The following is a 23,072-nucleotide window of genomic DNA, read 5'->3' on the forward strand; positions in this document are numbered from 1 at the left end:
TGAAAAGTAGATAAATTTGTGGGGAGGAAAAAATAGGTAATTTTTCCAGCGGTCAGAAAATAGTACAAATGATTTGATGCGCAATATGCACGTGGCTTTTATCGTTTTTTTTAAATTTTACTTTTTGACAAGTCATAATTAAAAAAAATCCTATTTATTAAATATAAAAATTAAAGGACATTAATAATGCATTTATGAGGGATTCTAAAACTCGTTTATAGTATTTTTAATACTATAAATTTTTATAATTTAAAGTGTTAAAAATATTAAAAACGGCTTTTAGAATCACTGCCATAACGGGCTCTAAAACAAATAAATGTTGAATATTAAACCAACTCTTGTAATCTAATAAGGTGATAAAACTGGTAATGAGAATGATGATATGAATTGAAGCCAGATAAACAAAATCACTGAAGGTGTTGAGGTCGACCAAATGGGCCCATCATATGATGGATTGAAGCTACAACACCAGACACACAGTTGGAATATACTTTTTGAGAACATGTGCTTGGAATCATGCCCACATTCTCCAACCACCAAATTTGACTCCCACAATTTAAAAACATCAGGATCCAAGTGCCGAGTGATGCCTATTTGATGACTACTAATGGAATGGAGAAAGCCATGACCTCATGTATACAGTGACTTTTATTATTGAAAGAATTATATATAGAAAGCTTTGATGAATGATGAGAATGGTGGGTCATAACATATGAAAGTAAACAAGTTGCACAAGAGCTTTACCAGAGTTTCATTTTGAAGCTCCTTCAAACTGGTCTCGTAATCGCTCATACTTTTTAAGCTCCGCTACAGAGAGGGAGGGAGTCAGATCTCTTAAGACCTGCAAAGTGAAGCCAAAGCAGCAGGGTTCAGATCACGCTTTCTTATTTTATAGTAAGAGAATTCATTCAAGGCAATTTGAAGTTTTATTTATTTATTTTATATTTATTTTGTTGATAACCAAGGAACCTTCCATGCAGAACCTTTTGGACTTTCCGTAGGAACTCAAACCTTTGGTTGTTGACTACGCCCACCACAACTAGCATTAGATAAATTCAAGGCATTTAACAAGCGATAGGAATTGAATTTAGGACTGACACATCATGATATTTGCCAAACAATTTGAAGTTCTATAATTGGTCAATCACAAAATCACACTCTATGACATCGAGGTTTGAATTATTTCATAAAGGAATTTACACGTGGAATGCTTGATAAAATGGGCATTAGGAAATATGGTGACCATATGCAACTCTTCTACCTTGGCTTGAAAGCATCAAACCCTTCTATATGTGGGGGAGTCAAATCAAATGATCAGTTGTGAAGGGGAAAAAAATTCCTACATAAACTAGGGCATTCCACCTATGTGGTGAGTAAATTACTAAATTTCCTCTTCATCATTGCCGGTCAAAGGTCCAAAAACTTTAGATACGTAGATTCCCCTCAACCATCATGAAGTCAAAAGGACAAACTTATCATACCTTCACAAAATCATCATATCGAATAATGACAGAGTCAGCTTGATTTTCCATGGAAGAAGAATCAGAAGGTGGACTTAGAACCTGCAAGAAAAAGGGTAGTTCAAGCACTTATTTCGTGCACTACACAAGCTAGTACATAAATCAGCACAGACCGGTTAGGTGGACCAATGTCCATGTCTGATTCTATCATAGGTTCTCTGTTATGAGCAGTACATATTTCCAGAATGAAAACAAAAAAAAATGGAAAATCATCCATGAAATCTTATAGATTTAATTGCCATATAATAACTGGTGGACAATGGACATTCAGTTTAGGGTTGACTCGACTCACCTTTCGTTTTGCAGCCTGAAACCAAGCATCTGCACATAGGGCATACATGTCTGCACCAGTAAAGTTTGGGGGACATTTCTTGGCTATTGAGTAAAGCGATACATCTTCATGCAACATAAACTTTCGGGTAAGTGCTTTGAGGACCCTGCAACATGTGGGAAATGGGGACATCCAATAAGTGTGTCGTATCAATAGAATGTCCTAACTACAACCTGAAAGCCAAATGTTAAGGGCACTAACCTCTCGCGATAAGATGTATCAGAGTTAACTCCAACATATAGCAGCTTGTCAAATCGGCCAGGTCGGAGAAGTGCAGGGTCAATAAGATCAGGTCTGTTGCTTGCCCCTATAATAAACAAGTCCTGGTAAACCAGAAAGAAAAAAGAGTGTATTGTGGGATTAGAAGCAAAAAAGGAGGGGAAAAAGAAAAGAAAAAGAGAGAAAGAAACAACATGAACATAGAAAGAAACTGAAAAAAAAGAAGGAAAATGAATATATTAAGAAGTTTAAAGAACCTGTGTAGAATCATTCAGGCCATCAATCTCTGCAAGCATCTGGTAGCAAGGGGATTTCCCACAATGAGGTCACCATTAGGGAAATAAAAGAAAAACACAATCCGCATTAACCATCACAAAAATGTCTTCACCTGGGAAACTACTCTGTCCATAACACCCCCAGAATCCCCAGAGGCACCTCGGGCTGGAGCAAGAGAATCAAGTTCATCAAAGAAGATAACACATGGACGTGCTGACCTTGCCTACAAAGGATGCCCAATGTCACAGAATTGTGAGGTCAACCAAAACATGTTAGAGCAAAACAAGGCATTCTAATCACATAAGAATATCTTTACCTTCTGAAAAATGTCTCGAACATTTTTCTCTGATTCTCCTATATACATGTTGATCAGTTCAGGCCCTTTTACACTCAGAAAATTGAGGGAGCACTCTGTTGCAACAGCTTTTGCCAATAAAGTCTGAGATTTGCAATAGGAGTAACCAAGAAAGCAATGAACCAGGTTCCTGGTTAAAAAAATAAACAAGAAATAACGTATTGAGATATCACCATAAGTGGCTAACAAACAAAAACTTACTTTCCCTGTTCCAGGTGGACCATAAAGAAGAACACCAGAGCGCTTACGCAACCCGGATGAAAACAAATCCTTGTGAAGGAGAGGTAGCTGCAGATATGGAGAATAAGCATATCTCAATCATTAGACATCATAAGGGTACAGTCTAGCATCAGGCTTTCGAGCTTCTAATTCCGTTATTCTACTAGATCCATACATTTGGAACTATAGACAACATATATACATAAAATAAATAAGATACCAAGGGACAAGAAAAATATAACATCTGAACTAGTTTACTGCCCTTAATCTAATTTTACTCTAAACATCAAATCAAATTCCTGGATTTTGTGTATGTGGCAATACTCCTGGGGTTTCTTGATTTCCCCGATTATTCTTGAACCAACAGATGCTTTAGAAGGTATTATCCATTCTATCTTATATTTATTAGAGAGTCCTAACTAATAGATAAATCCTCCATGCCTATTGACTGTGGTAGGTCTCAGAAGGGTGTGTTTGGCATGTAGGCTCTGCATCAATTTATCTTTAGCAACACCCATCAGACCCCATATCAAACCTTAAAAACACATCTTTTACTATTTTCTTGGGTAGGTAAAATCTCACTATTTTTTAACTTTAAGTGCATAGTCATCCACAATGCATTTGACTCTCCAAACAGAATGTCCTGGTTTTTGTCACATTATTTCTAAACTAATTTAAATTCATATAACAGACCAGCCAAAATATTTGAATATTCTGTATTTTTGAGTGACCTAAATGAGGCAGTAGATGATTCATTTTATTCATCATCTGCATTCTTGCAGGTAATATACTAAATTCATCATCTGCATTTTTTTTGCAGGGAATCTACTAAATTTGATAATTTCACTTGGGCATACTGGAAAATGCTAAGGCCCAAAAGATGAATCTCTCCTTTTTCAGTATGCAAGAAGAAGACAGTATACAAGTTAGGGAGGAAACTTCAACCCAAGTCTTGAAAAACAATTCCCCTGACTTTTAACACAATTGCACAATATCCTAGTTTAGAAACAGTGGATAAAAATTCGATTCATCTGGCTAATGCAGATAATGAGATCTATGATTTATCCATTAGTAACAAAGCAAACAAAACCATTTTTCCAGTCATGTGTCAAAAAGATGGCCTCAGATATAACTGAAACATCTTTCAAGTTCATGCATCCAGGACATCTCAACATTTCAAGACCTAGTTAAGATTTTAACGTCTATGGTCTTTGTTAAATAATAGACAATTTCTGAAGTTGTATGATAAGACATAAGAACAAATTTAAAAATCTTCAAGCTTAAAAGGAATATGCAATACAATTTTTTTAACTTGATGAAACATAGACTGGATTGAAGTGGTAACACAGGTAAGCAGAGGCAGAGCTAAAGAAGAGGCCCACCTGAACAGTATCTAGAATCGACTTCTTCACATCCTCAAGCCCACCAACATCTTCCCATTTGACATTAGGAACCTAGGTCAAAGCAAGAAAGACTCAGAAATACAGGCAGCAATAGATTTCTCTAGGAAGAAAAGAGAACTCACTGCCTGCTCAAGAAAATTTAAAACTTTTGCTGAATGATCAAACCCAGAATGTAACATCATGGCACAAATTTAGCTACTATTGCTCCTCAGTTTACCTTTGGAGTACCCAATGCTGATGCATTTCTTTTCTTGGAACGTTCCAATGCTTTGGCCAAGTCATCTTTACCCAGAACTTGAGGTGCTTCTTCGCATGACTTGGTGTCTTGCACTGCTTTGAACCTTAGAGAATTATCTGTGCCTCCAGGCTCAAGTTTGTTAGTTTGACACCTGGGCATTAAATTTGCACCAGTATCGGCAATTAAAGCCCGCATATCTCTGAGCATGAAACCAGATGTCTGACCAACTATGTCCTTTATAAAATCCTCTGAATCAGTCTGCAAGAAGCAATTATCTGACTCATCAAAGTCAACAGCCATGTCCCAAAAAACACAAGCTATAACCAACATGAAAAATATAACTAAAAAGAAGAGGTAAGATAATGACCATCAAATGATGTTAGCAAATACTCTTCACAACATAAGGCATATAACAATCAATTGATAGTTTGCAAACAGCTCTTCTGAAACCAAATGATTCAACTTGCATACAGTCTGTACCATTATTTTGGGCCCTTGGAAAACCACTATCAACAAGATATCAATAGATACTCAGTTAACCATCAAGCTTACTTTTGGCCTAATCAATAGACCAGAGCCCTTAATTCTCAAACCAGCCATGGTAAAATGTTAACCATGCTTAAGCATATAACTACATAGGCTTTATATATTAACAAAATAATTACCCAGAAAAAAGGACTAGAGGAAGCTCATTCTGCTCACTTACATTAGGGAGGAGTTCAGAAATACTTTGCAACGACTGTGACAGCATTTTAGCCCTTTGTTCTTCAGTCAAAGGACCCATTCTTATTTCATGGCTGAAGCAACGCCTAATAGTTGGTGGTAGACCTTCAGAACTGTCAGCAGCTGCCACTAACAACACCTGATGCCTTTTTATCTTTTCAGCATCCTTCAACTGCTGCATTAGCAATGTGTAAGAGCAAGTATTCTTAAATATTTTGATGACTTATGAATATTTTTCTGTAAAATAATTGACAAGCAAAATTCTCAAAATAAATTTTGACACATTCATCTCACCCAAGACTCAGTTATACAAGTCCAGGCAATGGTAATTTTGGTACATGATTGCCAAGGATTTAAGGAACACCATGTCTCTAAATAGAACTGAATGATGAGTTTCAAGATTGAGGTGCTTTTCAGTCAACTTTAACTTGGATTCATCTCTTGAGATCTAGTCAAACTAAATTTAGATGGTTTATCTTTCAGAAGTCCAGGTCTATCAAGCATATTTGGCCTTCTGAGAGTTCATAACAGCCAATTTTTTCTTCATAGTTCAAACCTTTTGGGATGGAAATGCTTTCAGAGAAAAGAAAAGTGCTCCAGCTTGTTGGAAGAGTCCATTGACATCTCCTGCTTAGTAGTTTGGACAGCTAATTAGGGCCCCAGATAAGTGAATTCAGAACAGGTTTTGCTCCCAGGAGTGTTAATGGAGCTAACACTCTTCAGCCTGAAGCTTTTTCTTATGTTTCTGGTTTCCTCTTTGCTTCTATTTTTAAGTTTTCTTCCTTTTCTTGTCCTATTTATCCCAGAAGGATCTCCCTTCCTCATTTCTAATATTTATCAGAAGAAATAGAATTTATGGGGAGGATCAAGAAAAAGAAGAATGGAACAAAGATGGGAAACTTGTGCAATCTTATCAATCAAGTCATAATTGAAGTATTTTGAACTGAAACGAAAACGCAACTACAATACAAAAATCAGTCTGGAGAGCTAATAGAAGTAGAATGCCACAAAAAAAAAAAAAAACTGCAACTTACAAAATCACTAGTTAATTTTTTTTCAGAATAAATGTCTTCATCTTCAATTACTGGCTCAGTGAATTTCCTAATAACAGATGCAACTTCAGATGCTATGCCAACTTGATCATTTGAAGAACCTTCTTGAGTTCGGAACACATCAAAATGGCGAAGAAGAAGTATTGTCGGTGAGTACCTATTATGAGATTAACACATGAGGAATAGGAAGCAGCAGCAATAACATGGACAGCCTAATTAAATACATTAAATCAATAGCCAAATATAAAATATTATCATCCTAACTGGACTAAAAGAAATAATAGGGGTTCACATCCATACTTTGATTAAGGTTTAACATATAACTATGACAATATTAAAGGATGTGAGATTACCCAATATTTGATCTTCTTCTTCCTTTTTTTTTTTTTGGTAAGCACGAATTTTCATCATTTTATTAAAGGATTCCCATTCAGAAGAATCAGAAAAAGGCAGGTGAAATTTTTTCAATCTATATGTTACAATCAACTAAGGCACGATTTGAAAATCCTTTAAAAGAACTAGCAGTGCAAAAAAAATAAAAAATGGAAAATTGATAATGCTGCAAAATTCATCCACTGATGGGATCTTGCAGAATTATCTAATCTAAAATGAACTATGGATAAAAAGTGTAATGAAATAACAGACAGAATCAGTGACAGCTGATTGTTCAGACATCAAAGAAATAGAAATTGTGAAGAATCCAAGGAAAAACCAGGGGATTCCTAAGTTTTTTTTTTTGATAGACAAAGAAAAATATAAATTAAAACATGCCAAAACAGGGGGCACTCCCAACGTACATAGGCAGTATACAAAGAAAGCCAAAACAAGGCAACAAAAGAAAGAAAAAACCTAGAGAGGAAAAAGCTAACCAACAAGCCAATCACCCAAAAAATTCAGAAAAGAGAGAGTCCAAGTCCAATAACTGTTGAGACCACTCAAGAAGAGACCGAAAAAAAAGGTTACTCAAGCAAGTATCTAACATCTCTTCCTCTTGGAACGTTCTTCGGTTTCGCTCTTCCCAAATACACCAAAAAAGACAAATAGGTGCCAATCTCCAAACTACTCTCTTTTTCGTCCCTAGCCCCTTAACTTTCCATTCTAGAAGCAGATTTCTGACTGAAGCCGGGAACACCCACACCACCCCAAAAGAAGAAAGCAACAAAGTCCAAAACTCCCTTGTCATACCACAATGAATTAGGATGTGGTCCGCCGATTCCTCATTCTCTTTACAAAGACTGCACCTATTAACCATAGACCAACCCCTCCTCATTAACATATCTATAGTAGAAATTTTACTCCAAACTGCTTCCCATGCAAAAAAATGATAAAAGGGGCATACGAACACCAAACCTCTTTGGCTGGAAATAAGGGGCTATTCTCATCCTTTAAAGACTTATAATAAGATTTAACATTAAACTTTCCCCTCCTCTCTATCTTCCAAAATAAAGAATCCTCCCATTCTTGAACCTTTACTGCAAAAATATGATCCAAAAAACGAGTAACCTCCTCCAATTCCCAATCTTGGAAGGATCTTCTAAAGTGCACCTCCCAACCCCCGCCTCCACCTCCTTGTCTCCCCCAAAGATCAGCCACTACAGCAGAATTATGGGTTGCAATTCTGAACAGCAAAGGGAAAAGATCCTTCAACTTAGAATCTCCTACCCAAATGTCCCACCAAAATCTTGTGCGTCTACCATTTCCAATACGAATACTAGTTCTAAGAAGGAACTCTTCCCAACCCTTTTTAATGTCTTTCCAAAGGCCCATCCCATAAGACTCCCTCACCACTCTAGTGGTCCAACCCCCTTCCTCCTCTCCAAATTTACCAACAATGACTTTCCTCCAAAAACTCTCCCTCTCTAGAGGAAATCTCCAAAGCCATTTTCCTAGCAAAGCATGATTGAAAACCTTCAAATGCCTTAACCCCAACTCTCCATGCCTCTTATCTTTGCAAATAACCGCCCATCTTACCAAGTGAATCTTCCTTCTCTCGTCCAAATCTCCCCACAAAAACTCCCTTTGAATTTTCTCCAATCTAAGTCTCACTTTCCTTGGGATTACAAAATGGATATAAGGACATTACCCTGACTTCATTCTGTGGGGGAAAAATAATGAAGAAAGCAATAGGTCCAAATACAATTCTAATTAGTAAAAAAGTAATTATTAGAATTTTACAAATAGCAACAAGAGAAGGAAGGGATGAATGGAGAATTCTTAAAAAGAACAAAAATGAAAAAATGTAATGCCACTGTTTTTTTGAAATGGGGTTTCTTTTTCTTTCCTTGGAAGAGATGGCAGGGAAGGAAGGGAAAGGCCCAAGCATGAATGGGCCAAAGGGGTATCAGGTGAGAAATGGATGCAAAATGCAGGAGGCATTGTCTCTAAAAATGAAGATCTATTGCCATCCTTGGGTATATGAGCATCTTTCTAACACAAGGTATTACAAAGATCTAAAATATTCGGGAGAAATAGAACTCTCGTGTTCATAGCATGACTAAATAGCATGAAAGAGTATGATAAGACAAAGAATCCTGAAACAATTTACAAGGACCATACTCAACAGGTTCAACTGCTTCACCTGTGAGCTGTATTGAAAACTTGAGCTAGTGCAACAGATGTCTTTCTTTCAGCTGATGACATCAGATTATGACAGCTGTATTCCACAATATGCAGACCCAACCTTTGAGCAACATGCCTAATAACAGTCCTCTTCCCAGCTCCTGCAACAACTATTTGATCAGCACTCACCAACAAACAGAACACTCCATGACAGTACACATATTTTTGTGTAAAGCAACTTATATTTGCATCTACATGTTTATGCATCTATATAGAGGAATATAACCACTGCACTTGATTTTGAATTTCAATTTTGTAATAGTTGAACAAGCAGGGAAATAAATATAACACATAATTTTAACTGTTCTAATTGATGCTACCATATCTTAATAGCCCATTAGATAATCACATTGTTATCCCAACCATTTAGCCCCGTTACATGTTAGAGACATCTAACCAGTGCAAAAGACAACTAGCAATAATTGCTAGGGCTATCACAATTATGATGGCATTTAACAAAAGGAAATAATAAATCAGCAACAACACACCTGCCAAACCGTATAAAAGAACAGTGACTCTGAGTTTTGAAGCAAGTGTTGATGGACATACAAGTGGTGTAAGTATGGAGGCCAACATCTTTACTGTATCCGCTTGCAAAGGCATAAAACCTTTTGATCCTCCAATCAACAAATCAGGTGGAACAGCTGATGGAACACTTCCTCCAAGCACAAGGGCAGTTTGAGTGCAATTAACTCGAAGAACTGGTTCATCTGCTGGTTCCATAGCCACAACCTGAGGACATGAACAGCCAGTTGTAGAGGACATGAACAGCCAGTTGTAGAAGACATGAACAGCCAATGTAGAATGTGTTTGTGTAATGACATTCCTTGAGCATAGGAGAACATTTGGGGAAAAAGGGAGATATTTACCTTGAAATGGATTATGTCATCGCTAGCATTTTGCATCCTTTGGCTGCAAGGAATGCACATAACTGATCTGCAATTCCATTTTATACCAACACTGAAAAGATCGCCTCTGGCTAGATACCTATCTACTTTAAAGTAATTATGCAAAGCCAAATCAATCATCTCCTGACGATCTTCAGCTTCAATAGATGAATTCCCTTGCAAGGATTCAAGGGTACCACATTCTGGAATCTTCACAAAAGAAGCCCTCAAGTGTGAGGCAAATCTAGGCAAACGAGCACTCTGTTCCAAGCTTAAACTAATGGGAGAAGCCTCACTCCCTCTTCCACGTGTCTCCTCATCTGCTTTAGCTTCAAACAAATATGCTAAAGTCTCTTTGCCTTGGTGTACAAGAGATTTCAAGCATGATATGTGCAAGTCAAGGTTAAATGCAAGGAGAGGAGATAGATATGCGACTTCCCCATCCAGAAGCACACTGTCGTTTTGAGGATATTTAAGTGAAGGAAAAATAAGCATTGTATGGGGAGAATGAGAAAGTGGTAGTTTAGAGTCAGATGAGTGTCCATGGGCGCGAGGAGAATCTAGAACAACAACATGGGCAATTCTCCATACATTTGTCTCAACATTTCTGACAAGCACCTTGTACATTAGAAGAGGAAAACAGGAAACAAATTATGATGACATCAATTATTGGATTGTGTAATTAGAATAGATTGCATACTAAGGTGAAATAAAGGGAAAAAATCAAAAGGAAAATTAACAAGTTAGTATGCTTTGACACCTTAGAATCATATAGACAAGCACCTGAGTTCCAATTCTACATACATAATGTATGAAGAATAAAAATGATAGTTACAACAAGATAATATTTCAGAGGCTTACACCATTGAAAGTGGTTTGTAACTATTCTCTCACTAAAAGTCCTCTATTTTTACTAGTCCAATTTCATTGAGCTTATAGCCTATATTGACCTACAATTTTGTTACTCAAATACTATTTTCCAAAATGAACATACCTCAATCGACAATTTTGTAATTTGGGTATTCTTCATAGCACAGTGAACAGTGATGAGGCAACTAGAGTTGCAAGATAGGAAGACAAATGAAAACTTCATAGTGAGTCTTATTTAATGTCCAAATATTGAAATATTGTAACAAAAAAAAGGGTAGCCTTTTTTCGGTTTTCTCGTGTCCTATTCCGAACTTAGAAATGTTTAACGTATATAATATTCAAATATTGATGCTCTACTGTTATCATGCTCCGTCGATTCCATATTGCCCCGTTTGGTTGCTGAGAAAATGCTGGAAATGAAAAGAAACCAAAATCCTGAATCCCGGACATTCCATATTAAAGCCTAATATTACCACACATTTAGCTGAGTAGAGTCTTCCATTATCTCGAAGAACAAAACAAAATATAATTTTTGGTTTTCTTTCCCTCAGTTTTTTCAGTAACCAAACGGCAATAATTTCCCGCCATAGTAAAAATTTACCGGTGAGCCAGAAGTTACGGAGAGCCTCTTGAGAGCAGACGTTGGGAGGCCAACCAAAGCAGAATCGTCGAGCAAAGCCAGCTTTGGGTCCGAACTGACCGATTTTTCATCCGATAATCGGAGAATTCCCACCGGTAAGTGCAGAGTCGGCGACGATTCATTGGCGGACAACTCGTTTCCAGTGACTCCATCTCTCTTATTGAGTCTCGCGCTGTTCCGTATGGAATCGAGGAGGATTTTGGTTGAAGAGAGCACAAGAGGCTTCCTTCTCTCCACCATTGAAGCTCAGTTCAATCAGAAATCAAACCAAGCCCTATGGCCCTATCTGGGAAGCTGTGAATTGCTCAAATCGATGTAAGAGGGGTATTTCTGGAATGATGGTTTGATATTTCAGGTCATGGTGCAACGATGTTTTGACATAAGCAGGCAAAACGACACCGTCTCAGCAACCCTTCCATTCTCTCATGCATTATCACCTCTTTTGAAATTTTAATGAATTGATTAAAATTTTAAATTTATAAATATGTTATTTTAAAATGCTTTTTAGTTGCTTTGAGTTTTTTTTAAAATAAATATTTTAATTAATTAAATTAATGAATTTTAATCATAATATATTCATAATATAATATGTATATCAAAATTTTATAATAGAATATATCAAATTTTAATTAATTAGTTTAATTGATCTATATTAAGGTGTGATATGGTACAACTTTAAATAACATTAATATAATAGTAAATATAATAGAATATGTTTAATTAAAAATTATTTTTAATTTTTTAGAAATTTTAAATATATAAATTAATAAAACTATATAGGTTAAATGGTTAGATCGATTTAATAAGATTAAGTAAACAAGTTGAATTGATCATTTTGATGAAATTAAGTAGACAACTCAAATAACATATATTTATTGAATGAGTTATACAAGTTGTCATAAAATATGACACGAGCATGATTGCATTTAATCCAAACTCATTAAAATTTTTGTAATTTTTGAGTTGAGTTTAATTTTCATAACGTGTGACTATCACTTGTAAAAGAAGGATTCATGAAAGTAAAAAGTGACAATTTTGATACAATAAGATAATAAGAACAAAAAACAATATGAATTTTATCAGGTTCAACTTATATATAATGGGACAATTATGTTTTTGATATAGTTGAACCCAAAAATTAAGTTTTGGTCATTTTTATAACTAGTTTAATAAATGGATCTTGTTTGAGTTTGACTATTCAACTTGTTTACTTACCCATGACAAACTTAGTCGTATATTTGATTATGTTAAAATGACATGCTCATTTAACCAGGTAAAAGTGGTTTGTTTATTTAATGATATCAAAATGAGTCATTTATCATTTAATCCATTTATGAACCGTTAATCCCATATAAAATTATTAATTTTATATATTTAAAAATTATAAAAATAAAATACTTTATTTTATTATAAGTATTGTATAATAAAAAAATTTAAATAACCAACTAATTAAAATTATAAAATCAAATTAATTAAGATTTAAAAAACTTAAAACTTAAAAGTTAAAGCAACTAAAAAGTATTTTAAAATAACATATTTATAAATTTTAAATTTTAAATTTTAAATAGGTTTAACTAGTTACAATCATGTTAATAGGTTAAACAAGTTAAAACAATATCATTGCGTTTAACATGTTAAAATCATGTTAATAAGTTTAACGAGTTAGAATCGTGTTAATGAGTTTATCTGTGTTAATTTATATACATGTCAACTTAACATATTTATTAAATAGATCGTATTGTATTACCCATGTAATGAACTGAGTCGTGTTTATGTCAGGTCATTTTGATACAATTATTAAATAGTCTTATTTAGGTTGAATTAAGGCATTCTAAAGGGTGCTAGAAATGCCACTTAATGTAGATGGGTAGAGTCATAGGTGTTGATGCCTTGTGTCCCAGGGATCCTCGTGGCTGCCAAATGGACGCTTGCTTTCAATCGAGGATGGTTCCTGCCTCAGCCAACCCTGCAAAAGATGTCTGAACAGGATGTCCGGACACATCCTCCGATGGTTTTGTTAGCCATTACTCAGGGGATCAATCTACTACCCTTTTTTCTGAGTCAGATAGGTTACCTTCCTATTTTCGTGAGGGTCCTTTTATAGTGTCAGAAGTTCTGCCCCCCTTTAATGGTGTGACGACTTTTTGGCTTGTCATGATGACCCTGAGGTGATGGCAGAATCATCATAATTCTGCAAGCGGCTGTCAGAAATCGTGGGAGATGACTTGCCATCATTCTTGTCATTTTGCTCTGCAGGTGGCGAAATGCGGGCTGTGACAAGCTGTCTGAGGTGACTAAGCATGACCTCCGTTTTACGGCCAATGGTCCGGACAACGTATCCGGATAAGGGAGAGCACCATTCGGGTAGAGGATTTGAGAGTGCCTAGGAGGACCCGGATAGAGAGCTGGCGTGCCAGGTGTCGCATGGGGGAATGCTGCGCGGGGTTGCCATGTGGACGTTTGGGGGGTTCCCTACAATGCCGGACCCGGATAGAGAGCTGGTGTGCCACGTGTCGCATGGGGGAATGCTGCGTGGGGTTGCCACGTGGACGTTTGGGGGGTTCCCTACAATGCCCCCCTTTTAACCTGGCGATTTTGCCTGGGCAGAATGGACGGGTTAAAAATGATACTTTTGAACTTTTGGTTGCTTTTTGGATTTAATGTGCCACGTGGTGCTGCGGAGGCGAAAAGAAGGAAGGACATTTATGGCGAGCCGCCACTATTGGGAATTCCTAGGCGATATGTTGTTTCGATAGCGGCGCGGCTGAGCGTTTGGAATACCGAGGAGCTGTCTCCCTTAAATAGGGACTCCAGCCTTTGCGTTTGCATTTTTGCCTTCTGCATTCTTCTTGCTCGCGCTTTGGTTTTGTCTCTCTGCTCGTTCGCGCTTGTGCCTGAAGGTCTTTTCCCAAGGCCGTTGCTAGCGGGGTTCCTGTTGTAAGGGTGCCTGTACCACGACCTTCGTTCTTGTTTGCAAGTTCGCTCCAGGTACGTTGTGTATTTTATCCCTTTCTCTTGGGTTTCCTGCTTCTTTGATGTTTCCTTGCTTGTTGGGTACTTTGCTTGCGATTGGGGACCGACGGTGGCGTTTAGGGTTTTTTGGGGGAGGGTTTGCTTTCGCTTTGTGCCCGTTGGGGCTTCTATTTCTCCCCTGTTGCGTTTGTGGGTCACTGAACCCCAAGTGGGGTAGAGTCAGGGGTTAGGCTTAGGGTTTTGGCTGTTTTAGTCCTTCTGGGCTTTTTGCTCTTGGAGCTGTGGAGCCGGGTTTCTCTTTTTGACTGTTGGCATTTCGCCATGCAGGTTCCGTCTCGGCCCCATGCTTTAACATGCCTGCGAAAAATGATGTAGCTTCGTTCAGCGGAAAGAACGCATCCGGGCTGGTGTACACGGAGAAGACTGTTGACAAGCTGAACGCGAGGCAGTTTTGTGAACGTTTCTGCATTCCGAACAGCGTTTCCATTCTGCTTGTGGACGGGGAGGCCGTATCCATCGAGAAATCTGCGGACAACGCTATTTATTTTTCTAAAGAGCAATTCAATGCGGGGCACCGGTTTCCTCTCCCGTCTCTCTTCAAAGAGTTTCTTCACTTCACTCAGATCCCTCCGGCTTATGTCCATCCCAACATAGTCCGGGTGTTGATAGGGTACAACATTCTGAACATGCTGTTCAACTTGGATCTTTCGCTGCTAGAGGTCTTTTTTGTTTACACCATCAAGAAGGGAAAGACCGATCTCTTCAACCTGTTTGCCCATATCCCGTCCCTCCAATCGGTGACTAATATTCCAGATTCGAACAAGGGGGGAGCCAAAGGACATGTACTAGTCAAGGGTCTTTGGGCCAGTCTATCGGAGCAACCGAAAATGAAGTTTTCCCCAAATCGTTCATTGATGCTCCCGGGTAGGATAGCTTGTCGAGTTTGTCCAGCGTTAGTTTTTTGTGTTATTTTAATTCCTTGTTATCAGATGACTAACCTCTTTTGGTGTGGGCAACACAGGTACATTTAAGAGGGGTCGCCTGGTCGAGTGGGTGAAGAAAGCCTCTTTCGATCGTTTGAACAAGCTGTTCAAGATCACTGCTATTGAGAGGTACTACCAGACACTGCTTTCTGCCCGGAATCAGTCGTACGTTATCAACATTCTCCCCAGGCGATTGCCCAAATTTGTAGTGCCCGAGGAACATTTTGTGTTGAAGGACTTGCCCTTCTACGAAAGGGCTCGCGAGGCTGACACGAAGGCGCGCCAGGAGCGCCTTGACCAGCGAGAGGAGAAGAGGCAGGAGGGGACATTGAAGAAAGCACCTGGTGAGAAGGGGTGCGACTCTTCCCCGGCGGCCTGTCCTCTGGCCACTAAGGAGAAGAAGAAGAAGAAGACGAAGAAAACCATTGCGCAGGCTCTCCGGATAGTGTCTCCAACTCCTGATATTTTGTCTTCGTCGTGCGAGTCCGGACCCAGCCGACTGTATAACCCTGCTCCGGAGCCTGAGGACACCTCTGGCTCCCCGCAACTTGAGCCTTTCCGCCCAGGTCCTAGCTCTTCCCAGTCTTAACCGAATTTTGTTGGCTTGAGGGTCATGCACGAGCTAGAGGAAGTAAGAGACATGAACGACCTCAGGGTCGGGCTCTTGCGAAGACACCGTAAACGGCTGTATGATCCCATCGATCTTGAGCTTCCATCAGCTAAGAAAGTTTGCCCGGATCGAGGTGGGGAGGATGAGGCGTTAGAGGTTCCGTTGTTGGGTTCGACCCGCCCGGACGAGACGGGTCTTAGCGCAGCTGCCGCGGCCCAGCTGGAGGCTGCAGTGTCTGGCGCGGCGACCATGGTTTAGGCTGACGCTCTAGGGCCTAGCTCAACGGTTGCTGCTCAATCAGATACAACTGCTTTCGGCGATGCCCTAGCTGTAGTGGAGACTCGTGGATCGGAGAGGGTTCCGGATGTGTCGATCGACGAGGAGGCTTCGGACGAGAAGAGCAGTCCTGCTGCCGCGGTTTCTCCAAGTTGGGAGGAACTGATGGAAATGTTGAAGGAGGTGCCATGCTTCACGTATGCGGAGACGCCTTCTACAAGGATGTCCGACTTCTTCCCGCTGACCAAACGTGTCTCCGTGAACATGGGTGGTGACCCTCCTGCCTTTGTCAAGGTGCAACTTCCTTTTGGTACTCTTGAGTCTGTCGTGTCCTGCATTCAACATTTGCAGAAGTGGACGATCCCTGAGACTGTAGAAGTGGTAATTACTTCTTTGCTATTTTTCTCTTCTTCCTTAGCAGTTGTTACTTCTTCGCATAACATTATCTATTGTTTTGTTGTTGTTTTGCTCAGGTTGTAGCCGACATCCCCTATATGATGCGCACACGCGAGCAGCTTTTCAAACGGCTGGAAGTGGCGGAGGTCATGCGTGCATTTATCTCCCACCATCTGCGTGGTATTGAGGAGCTGCACTCACGCTTGGAGAAGGTAGAGGCCGAATTGGCTGCTGCTTGGAAAGCTGTGGCGGATGGGGTGGAGCAACTGAGCCGTGCTGAAGAGGAGAAATGGGTTGTCCGAGCTGAGGCGGACACACTAAAGAAGGAAAAGGAAGCCTTGGAGGGTCAAGTCGATGAAGTGGAGCAGGAGAATCTCCAGTTGAAGAAGGAGATGGATGAACTCCGGGCTAGCCTTGTAGCTCAGAAGAAGGAGACAGAGACTTTGCAGGCTAGTTTGGCGGCTTAGAAGGAGGAGATGGAGGCCGGGTTCGCCACTCAGAAGCATGAGATGGAGATTGAATACCAGTGGCAGGCAGACGAGATGTATTTCTTCAGCTACCGCTGTTGTCTGAAGAAAAACGGAATCATGCATGATATTCCTTCTCTTCCCTCTGATGAGGAGGATGCGGCACCCAGGGGTCCGTCTTGCTGAGAGTCCTTTTGTGCAGTCTTTATAGTTTTCTTCTTTGTTTTGCTGCGTATGGGGCGACTGATTCTGTAAAGACAATTTCTCAATCATTCATGAATATATTACATTTCTCTTGCTTTTGTTCACTCCTCGTTTCTTTTCACTGATAATATTGCCTAAGATTAGATACATTCCATGGACGGAGCAGCGGGGTTCCGTCTAGTTTTTGTAGATGATAGGCTCCGCTTTCACTTGTCTTGGACATAATGTAAAGGCCTTCCCAATCCGCTTGGAACTTCCCGGCTCTTCTTTCAGCGGTATTTTAGAAAACCTTTCTGAGGACCAGCGTTCCGATTTTGAAGACCCTGGGTCGCGTCTTACAGTTATAGTGAGCGGCCGCCCTCTGTTGGTAGTCGGCCATCCGAATGGACGCGCTCTCTCTCACCTTGTCCGCCCAGTCCAGATTCCTTCCCAGTTCCATATTTGCATCACCTTGCCGTTCTGCCTCAATCCGGATAGTAGGTAGTCCTATTTTTGTAGGGATGACTGCATTACCGTATGCAAGGGCGAATGGAGTGTTTTCAGTCGGCCGCCCGAGTGTGGTTCGATAGGCCGATAGGACGCCGGGTAGTTCTTCTATCCACTTCCATTTGGCTTGCTCGAGCCTCTTCTTCAAGGCGGTCACTAGGGTTTTGTTTGTTGCCTCTGCTTGTCCATTGCTTTGAGGATAACGTGGTGTGGAGTACAAATTCCGGATGTTGAGCTCCGAGCAGAAATTTCGGAAAGTGATGCTGTCAAACTGCGGGCCGTTATCCGCTATAATGGCTTGAGGGATTCCAAAGTGGCAAATGATGTTCTTCCACACGAATTTGGTGACATCTTTGTCATTGATGCTAGCATATGCTTCTGCTTCTACCCATTTATTGAAGTAATCTGTGGCGACGAGTAGGAATTTCTTCTGGGCAGTTGCGGCTGGTAGAGGTCCTACTATGTCCATCTTCCATTGTGCAAAAGGCTAGGGGCTAGAGATTGGCTTCAATATCTCAAATGACGCATGCTGTATGAGGGCATGCCTCTGGCACTTGTCACACTTCTTGACATAAGCCATCGCATCTTTCTTCATAGTATGCCAATAATATCATTGCGAGTGGGCCCAGTGCGCCAAAGATCGTCATTCGGAGTGATTGCCACACACGCCCTCATGTAACTCAGCTAACACGTATAGGGCTTGCGAGCGGTCTAGGCACTTGAGGTAGGGGCCTGTGAATGATCTCTTGTAAATGTGCTCATCGATTATGGTGAAACGGGCAGCTTGTACCCGGATCTTTTGCGCCTGCTTGGGCTCATCGGGTAGAGAGCCTGTCCAGAGGTACCTTGTTATGACTTCCGTTCACTCCTGGTCGTCTCCTTGGCTCTCCTCAATAGTATTGTAAGTGGATGCTTATGTGATGGAGGGATTAGTTTGCACGTGTATGGGCAATAATATGGCTTCTTTGATGGGCAGGGAAGCAACTATCCCTGCCAGGGCGTCGACACGTACGTTATCGGTTCGTGGAATTTTTTCAATTGTCCATTGGTCGAACCACTGTAGGGTGTCCCTTACTTTGGTCAGATATCGCGTCATGCGTTCATCATTGGCTTTGTATTCCTCCTGCACGTGTCTTACCACAAGTTGGGAATCATTGTAGATTCGGAGCTTGGAGACAGATAGCGCTAGGGCAAGGTAAGGATGACTTCGTACTCTATTTCATTGTTCAACGCGGGGAATCCAAGCTGGATAGCTTGCTTCAGCTGTTCCCCCATTGGGGAGTGCAGCAGAAGCCCTACTCCAGATCCTGATGATCGAGAGACTCCATCAACCCGCAAGGTCCACCATCCTTCTTTGCATGGTTCTTTGTCTTGAGCAGGTTTTTGGGAGTATTCTACCACAAAGTCAGTCATTACCTGCCATTTCATAGACAATCTCGGTTGGTATTCAATCTCATACTCATTCAACTCTATGACCCATTGAAGCATTCTTCCGGTCAAGTCCGGCTTGTGCAGGATGTTGCGAAGGGCTTGGTCGATGAGTACGACCACCGGGTGGCCTTGAAAGTAAGGGCGGAGTTTCTGGGTGGCACTTTGAAGGGCTAAAGCCGTTTGCTCCATCTTTGAGTACCTTGTTTCTATGTCAGCCAATGCCCTGCTAACATAATAAATAGGTTTCTGCTCCTTGTGCGTGGGGCAGCGGAACAGAACAATGCTAATTGCCCACTCTGACACAGCCAGATACATATACAATTTTTCTCCAGGGAGGGGGCTGCTCAGAATGGGTGGTTGCATGAGGTAGTGTTTGATTTTCTCGAAAGCGCTTTCGCAGCTGTCCGTCCATACAGTTGTACCGGTTTTTCGTATCGCCAAGAAGAAGGGTCGCAATTCATCAGTGAACCGGGCTATGAAGCGTCCTAGTGCAACAAACTTGCTTGTGAGGCGTTGTAATTCCTTTTTGCTCTTGGGGGGTGGTGTTTCCATGACTGCCTTAACTTGATCCGGGCTGACCTCCATCCCTCTTTGGCTGACCATGAATCCCAGGAATTTCCCAGCACTTATGCCAAAAGTGCATTTGGATGGATTCAACTTCATGTCGTACTTCCTTAGTAGGTGAAAGACTTCCTGCAAATGAAACGCATGTTCACCTCGGGTTTTACTCTTAACCACTATATCATCAATGTACACCTCCACTGTGCGGCCAACTAGAGGTTTGAAGATTTTCGTCATCAGTCTCTAATAGGTGGCACCAACATTTTTGAGTCCGAATGACATGACTTTATAACAATAAAGCCTATGCGGTGTTATAAAGGCTGTCTTTTTCTCGTCGGCCGGGGCCATGGGGATTTGGTGGTATCCGGAGAAGGCGTCCAAAAAGGAGAACATTCCTTGTCCGACGATGGAGTCTACGATCTGGTCTATCCGCGGCAGAGGGAAACTGTCTTTTGGGCACGCATTGTTGAGATTGGTGTAATTGACACACACCCGTCATTTTCCTTCCTTTTTGGGGACCACTACTACATTTGCCAACCAATCTGGATACTCCACTTCTCTAATAAATATGGCTTCCAACAATTTGTCAATCTCATCTCGGATAATTTTTTGTCTGTCTGGGTGAAAACGCCTAACCTTCTGCAGGACAGGTCTTGCGAACGACATGACGTTAAGCTTATGGGAGGCGATTGAGGGGTGGATTCGCTTCATGTCAGAATGCACCCATGCAAAGATGTCGTGACTTTGTCGGAGGGTGTCTTGGATGTCTCGTGTCTCCTCGGGTGTCAAGAGGGAGCTGATATGTGTGAGGTGAGTGCTTTCTTCTGAGATCTGGATTGTTCGTAAGGGGTCCGTTGCCGGGGGATCTTTGTCCGTCAGATTCAGTAATTGCTATTGGTCAGATGCGTTGAAGGGTTCGGGGAGGGGCTCACCCTTTTTGCTGGACCCAACCTCTTGCGCTATCTGATAGCACTAACGAGCGGCCAACTGACTGCCGTATAGATCGATTTGCCCACTTCAGTGAGAAAGCTTACCATTTGATGGTACGTAGAAGGGATGAATTTCATATAGTGCAGCCACGTGCGCCCCAAGATAGCATTGAAGGGGGACAAATCTTGTACCACCAAAAATTGCACATTGAGAGTGACTGGGCCCTACTTGGACCGGCAGCACAATGTCTCCCAGGGAGGTAGTTGCCGCTCCATTGAATCCGGACAAGATCCGCCCAGGATTTTCAAGGCCAGATAGCTCGCGTCCCATCTGACTAACTACTGACACCTGTAAAAGATCGGTCGAACTGCCTGGGTCGACTAGGATACATCTCATATCAAAGTTTCTCATCCCTAAGGATAGAATGAGGGCGTCACGATGTGGTTGTAGTATTCGTGTGGGATCTACTGGGGGGAAAACGATTGTCCCATCTATGGGTCGGGGGCCCCCGCCAGTTATCTCGGGTCGGATGGAATTGACGCGCTCACGGACCAATGCTGCTCGCAACAACCTCTACCTCTTTCGTTTGGAGTTGTACTCCTCATCCAGTTGTCCTCCGTAGATGTAATTAATGATGGCTTTGGGGGTGACTAGGGTCCTAGAGTCGCGGTTTCGGGGAATATCTCCAACTCTGGCTTCTGAGCGGAGGTATTGCTTCAAATGGTCTGCTTTTATGAGCCTTTCTACCAAATAATGGAGGCTCCTGCATCGCTCTATAGTGTGACCATGTTCTTTATGGTAAGCACACTTCTTACTATGGTCTCTCTTGGATGGGTCCGTTCTGATGGGTCCGAGCCACCTGAAGTCAGATAGGTCTTGGATCATAGGGAGGAGCTTTTCATACGATATGGAAAGGGGCGTGAGTGGTGGCAGTTCTGGACGACTTTGCTCCTCCTGCCTTCGACCAGACGGCCTTGGCCGATCCGGAAGTTTGGAACTCCTTTCCGCGTCGCTTCTAGAAGTCTGTCCGGCAACCAAAATTTGTTGGGTGGCCGCACACACATCATCTTCCAGCATTGAGTATTTGCTCGTGCGCCGGAACAAGTCATCCATTGTTGTGGGAGGCTTTTTAACGAGTGATTCAAAGAATGGAGTGCCTGGGCATATGCTTCGTTTGAAGATTTGGAGGACAACATTCATGTTGTAAGCCTCCACTTGTAACACAACCTGACCAAACCGTTTCACGAATTCTCTTAAAGACTCATTCTCCTGCATTTTTATGTTTTGTAGGGTGCTGATGTTCTGTTTATGCCGAGCGGAGCACAAGTATTGCCCCACAAAAGCTTTTGATAGGTCCTTGAAGTTATCAACAGAGTTCGGGGGTAATTGGTGAAACCATGAGAGAGCCTGACCTTGTAGGCTGGCGGGGAACACCTTGCATAGCAACGCGTCGTTTCCTATGTTGAGAGTCATGAGCTGTCGATAATGCATGATATGGTCGAAGGGGTCGTTAGACCCATCATATGCGGAAAATTTTGGCACGAGGAATCCCCTTGGGGGGTCATAATGGATAATATGCGAGCAAAAAGGCGTGGAGAGCATGTCATCCAGTCTTTCGCTAATGAAGCTAGAGGGTGGTTCATTTGAAGAGTTCATTATGGCTTGTCGTACCACTTGATGTGGGGGTTGTTCTAAACAATGGGTACGACCGAGGGGTCAGGGTACGTTTCCCAGGTTGTGGCCACTGGCAGCCTTGTCTTTCCAGGCTCCTGTGGGCCTAGTCTTGCGCGCATCGCGTCCGACAACTGGGGTCTTTTATCGCGTTGTCTCTTTGATGAGAGACGAGTAGAGTTTGAGCTTTCATCTTGGGGAGCTTAGTACATGGGCGTGGGTCGTTCCTGAGATCGATTATTGCGCACATCAGGGATGACTCCCGCAGTCCCGAAATATATCGATTCTGGATCAGGCCTCAAGTTTGCCCCCTGGCCTCTTGAGCGTTGGTCACGAGAAGGCCCCGATGGCGAAGCCTGGATACGTAACACAACGTTTTCTTCTCTCAGTCTGGTTGTTTCCTAGAAAAGAGCCTGCATTTGTCGCTTGCTCTCCAACTGTCGCATTTCCATGGTTTCACGCCATTCGAAATAGCCTTCGTCTCCTTTAGCCGATAAGTGGCTCCTGGAAGGTGTGGACATCTTGGCTGTTGACGGAGCAAGGGTTCCCACAGACGGCGCCAATGTTGATGCCTTGCGTCCCAGGGACCCTCGCGGCTGCCAAATGGACGCTTGCTTTCAACCGAGGATGGTTCCTACCTCAGCCAACCCTGGAAAAGATGTTCGAACAGGATGTCCGGACACACCCTCCGATGGTTTTGTTAGCCATTGCTCAAGGGATCAATTTGCTACC

General features: G+C 41.6%; 2 protein-coding genes across 3 annotated transcripts; both read right to left on the minus strand.

Moving 5' to 3' along the window:
* Nucleotides 1-366: 366 nt before the first annotated feature.
* Nucleotides 367-11,695, minus strand: LOC100259587 (peroxisomal ATPase PEX6). Of its 2 annotated transcripts, none has more exons than XM_010653749.3 (16): nucleotides 11,314-11,695; nucleotides 9,825-10,460; nucleotides 9,444-9,687; nucleotides 8,915-9,056; nucleotides 6,319-6,493; nucleotides 5,268-5,456; nucleotides 4,541-4,819; nucleotides 4,303-4,374; nucleotides 2,903-2,989; nucleotides 2,663-2,785; nucleotides 2,459-2,569; nucleotides 2,328-2,366; nucleotides 2,053-2,174; nucleotides 1,813-1,957; nucleotides 1,482-1,562; nucleotides 367-841 (listed from the first exon to the last, which is right to left on the minus strand). In XM_010653749.3, exons 1-16 carry the CDS (start codon nucleotides 11,590-11,592, stop codon nucleotides 752-754), a joined length of 2,814 nt encoding a protein of 937 aa, XP_010652051.1. In that variant the 5' UTR covers nucleotides 11,593-11,695; the 3' UTR covers nucleotides 367-751. The 2 variants fall into 2 exon arrangements, with proteins under 2 accessions (XP_010652051.1, XP_010652050.1); XM_010653748.3 differs by having other exon boundaries at nucleotides 5,268-5,459; nucleotides 11,314-11,689.
* Nucleotides 11,696-21,242: 9,547 nt separating this feature from the next.
* LOC104879784 (uncharacterized) lies at nucleotides 21,243-22,325 on the minus strand. The gene has a single exon (XM_010653856.1). It carries the CDS (start codon nucleotides 22,323-22,325, stop codon nucleotides 21,243-21,245), a length of 1,083 nt encoding a protein of 360 aa, XP_010652158.1.
* Nucleotides 22,326-23,072: the final 747 nt, after the last annotated feature.

Source organism: Vitis vinifera, chromosome 7 (genome assembly GCF_030704535.1).
Source record: "Vitis vinifera cultivar Pinot Noir 40024 chromosome 7, ASM3070453v1".
Classification (NCBI taxonomy): domain Eukaryota; kingdom Viridiplantae; phylum Streptophyta; class Magnoliopsida; order Vitales; family Vitaceae; genus Vitis; species Vitis vinifera.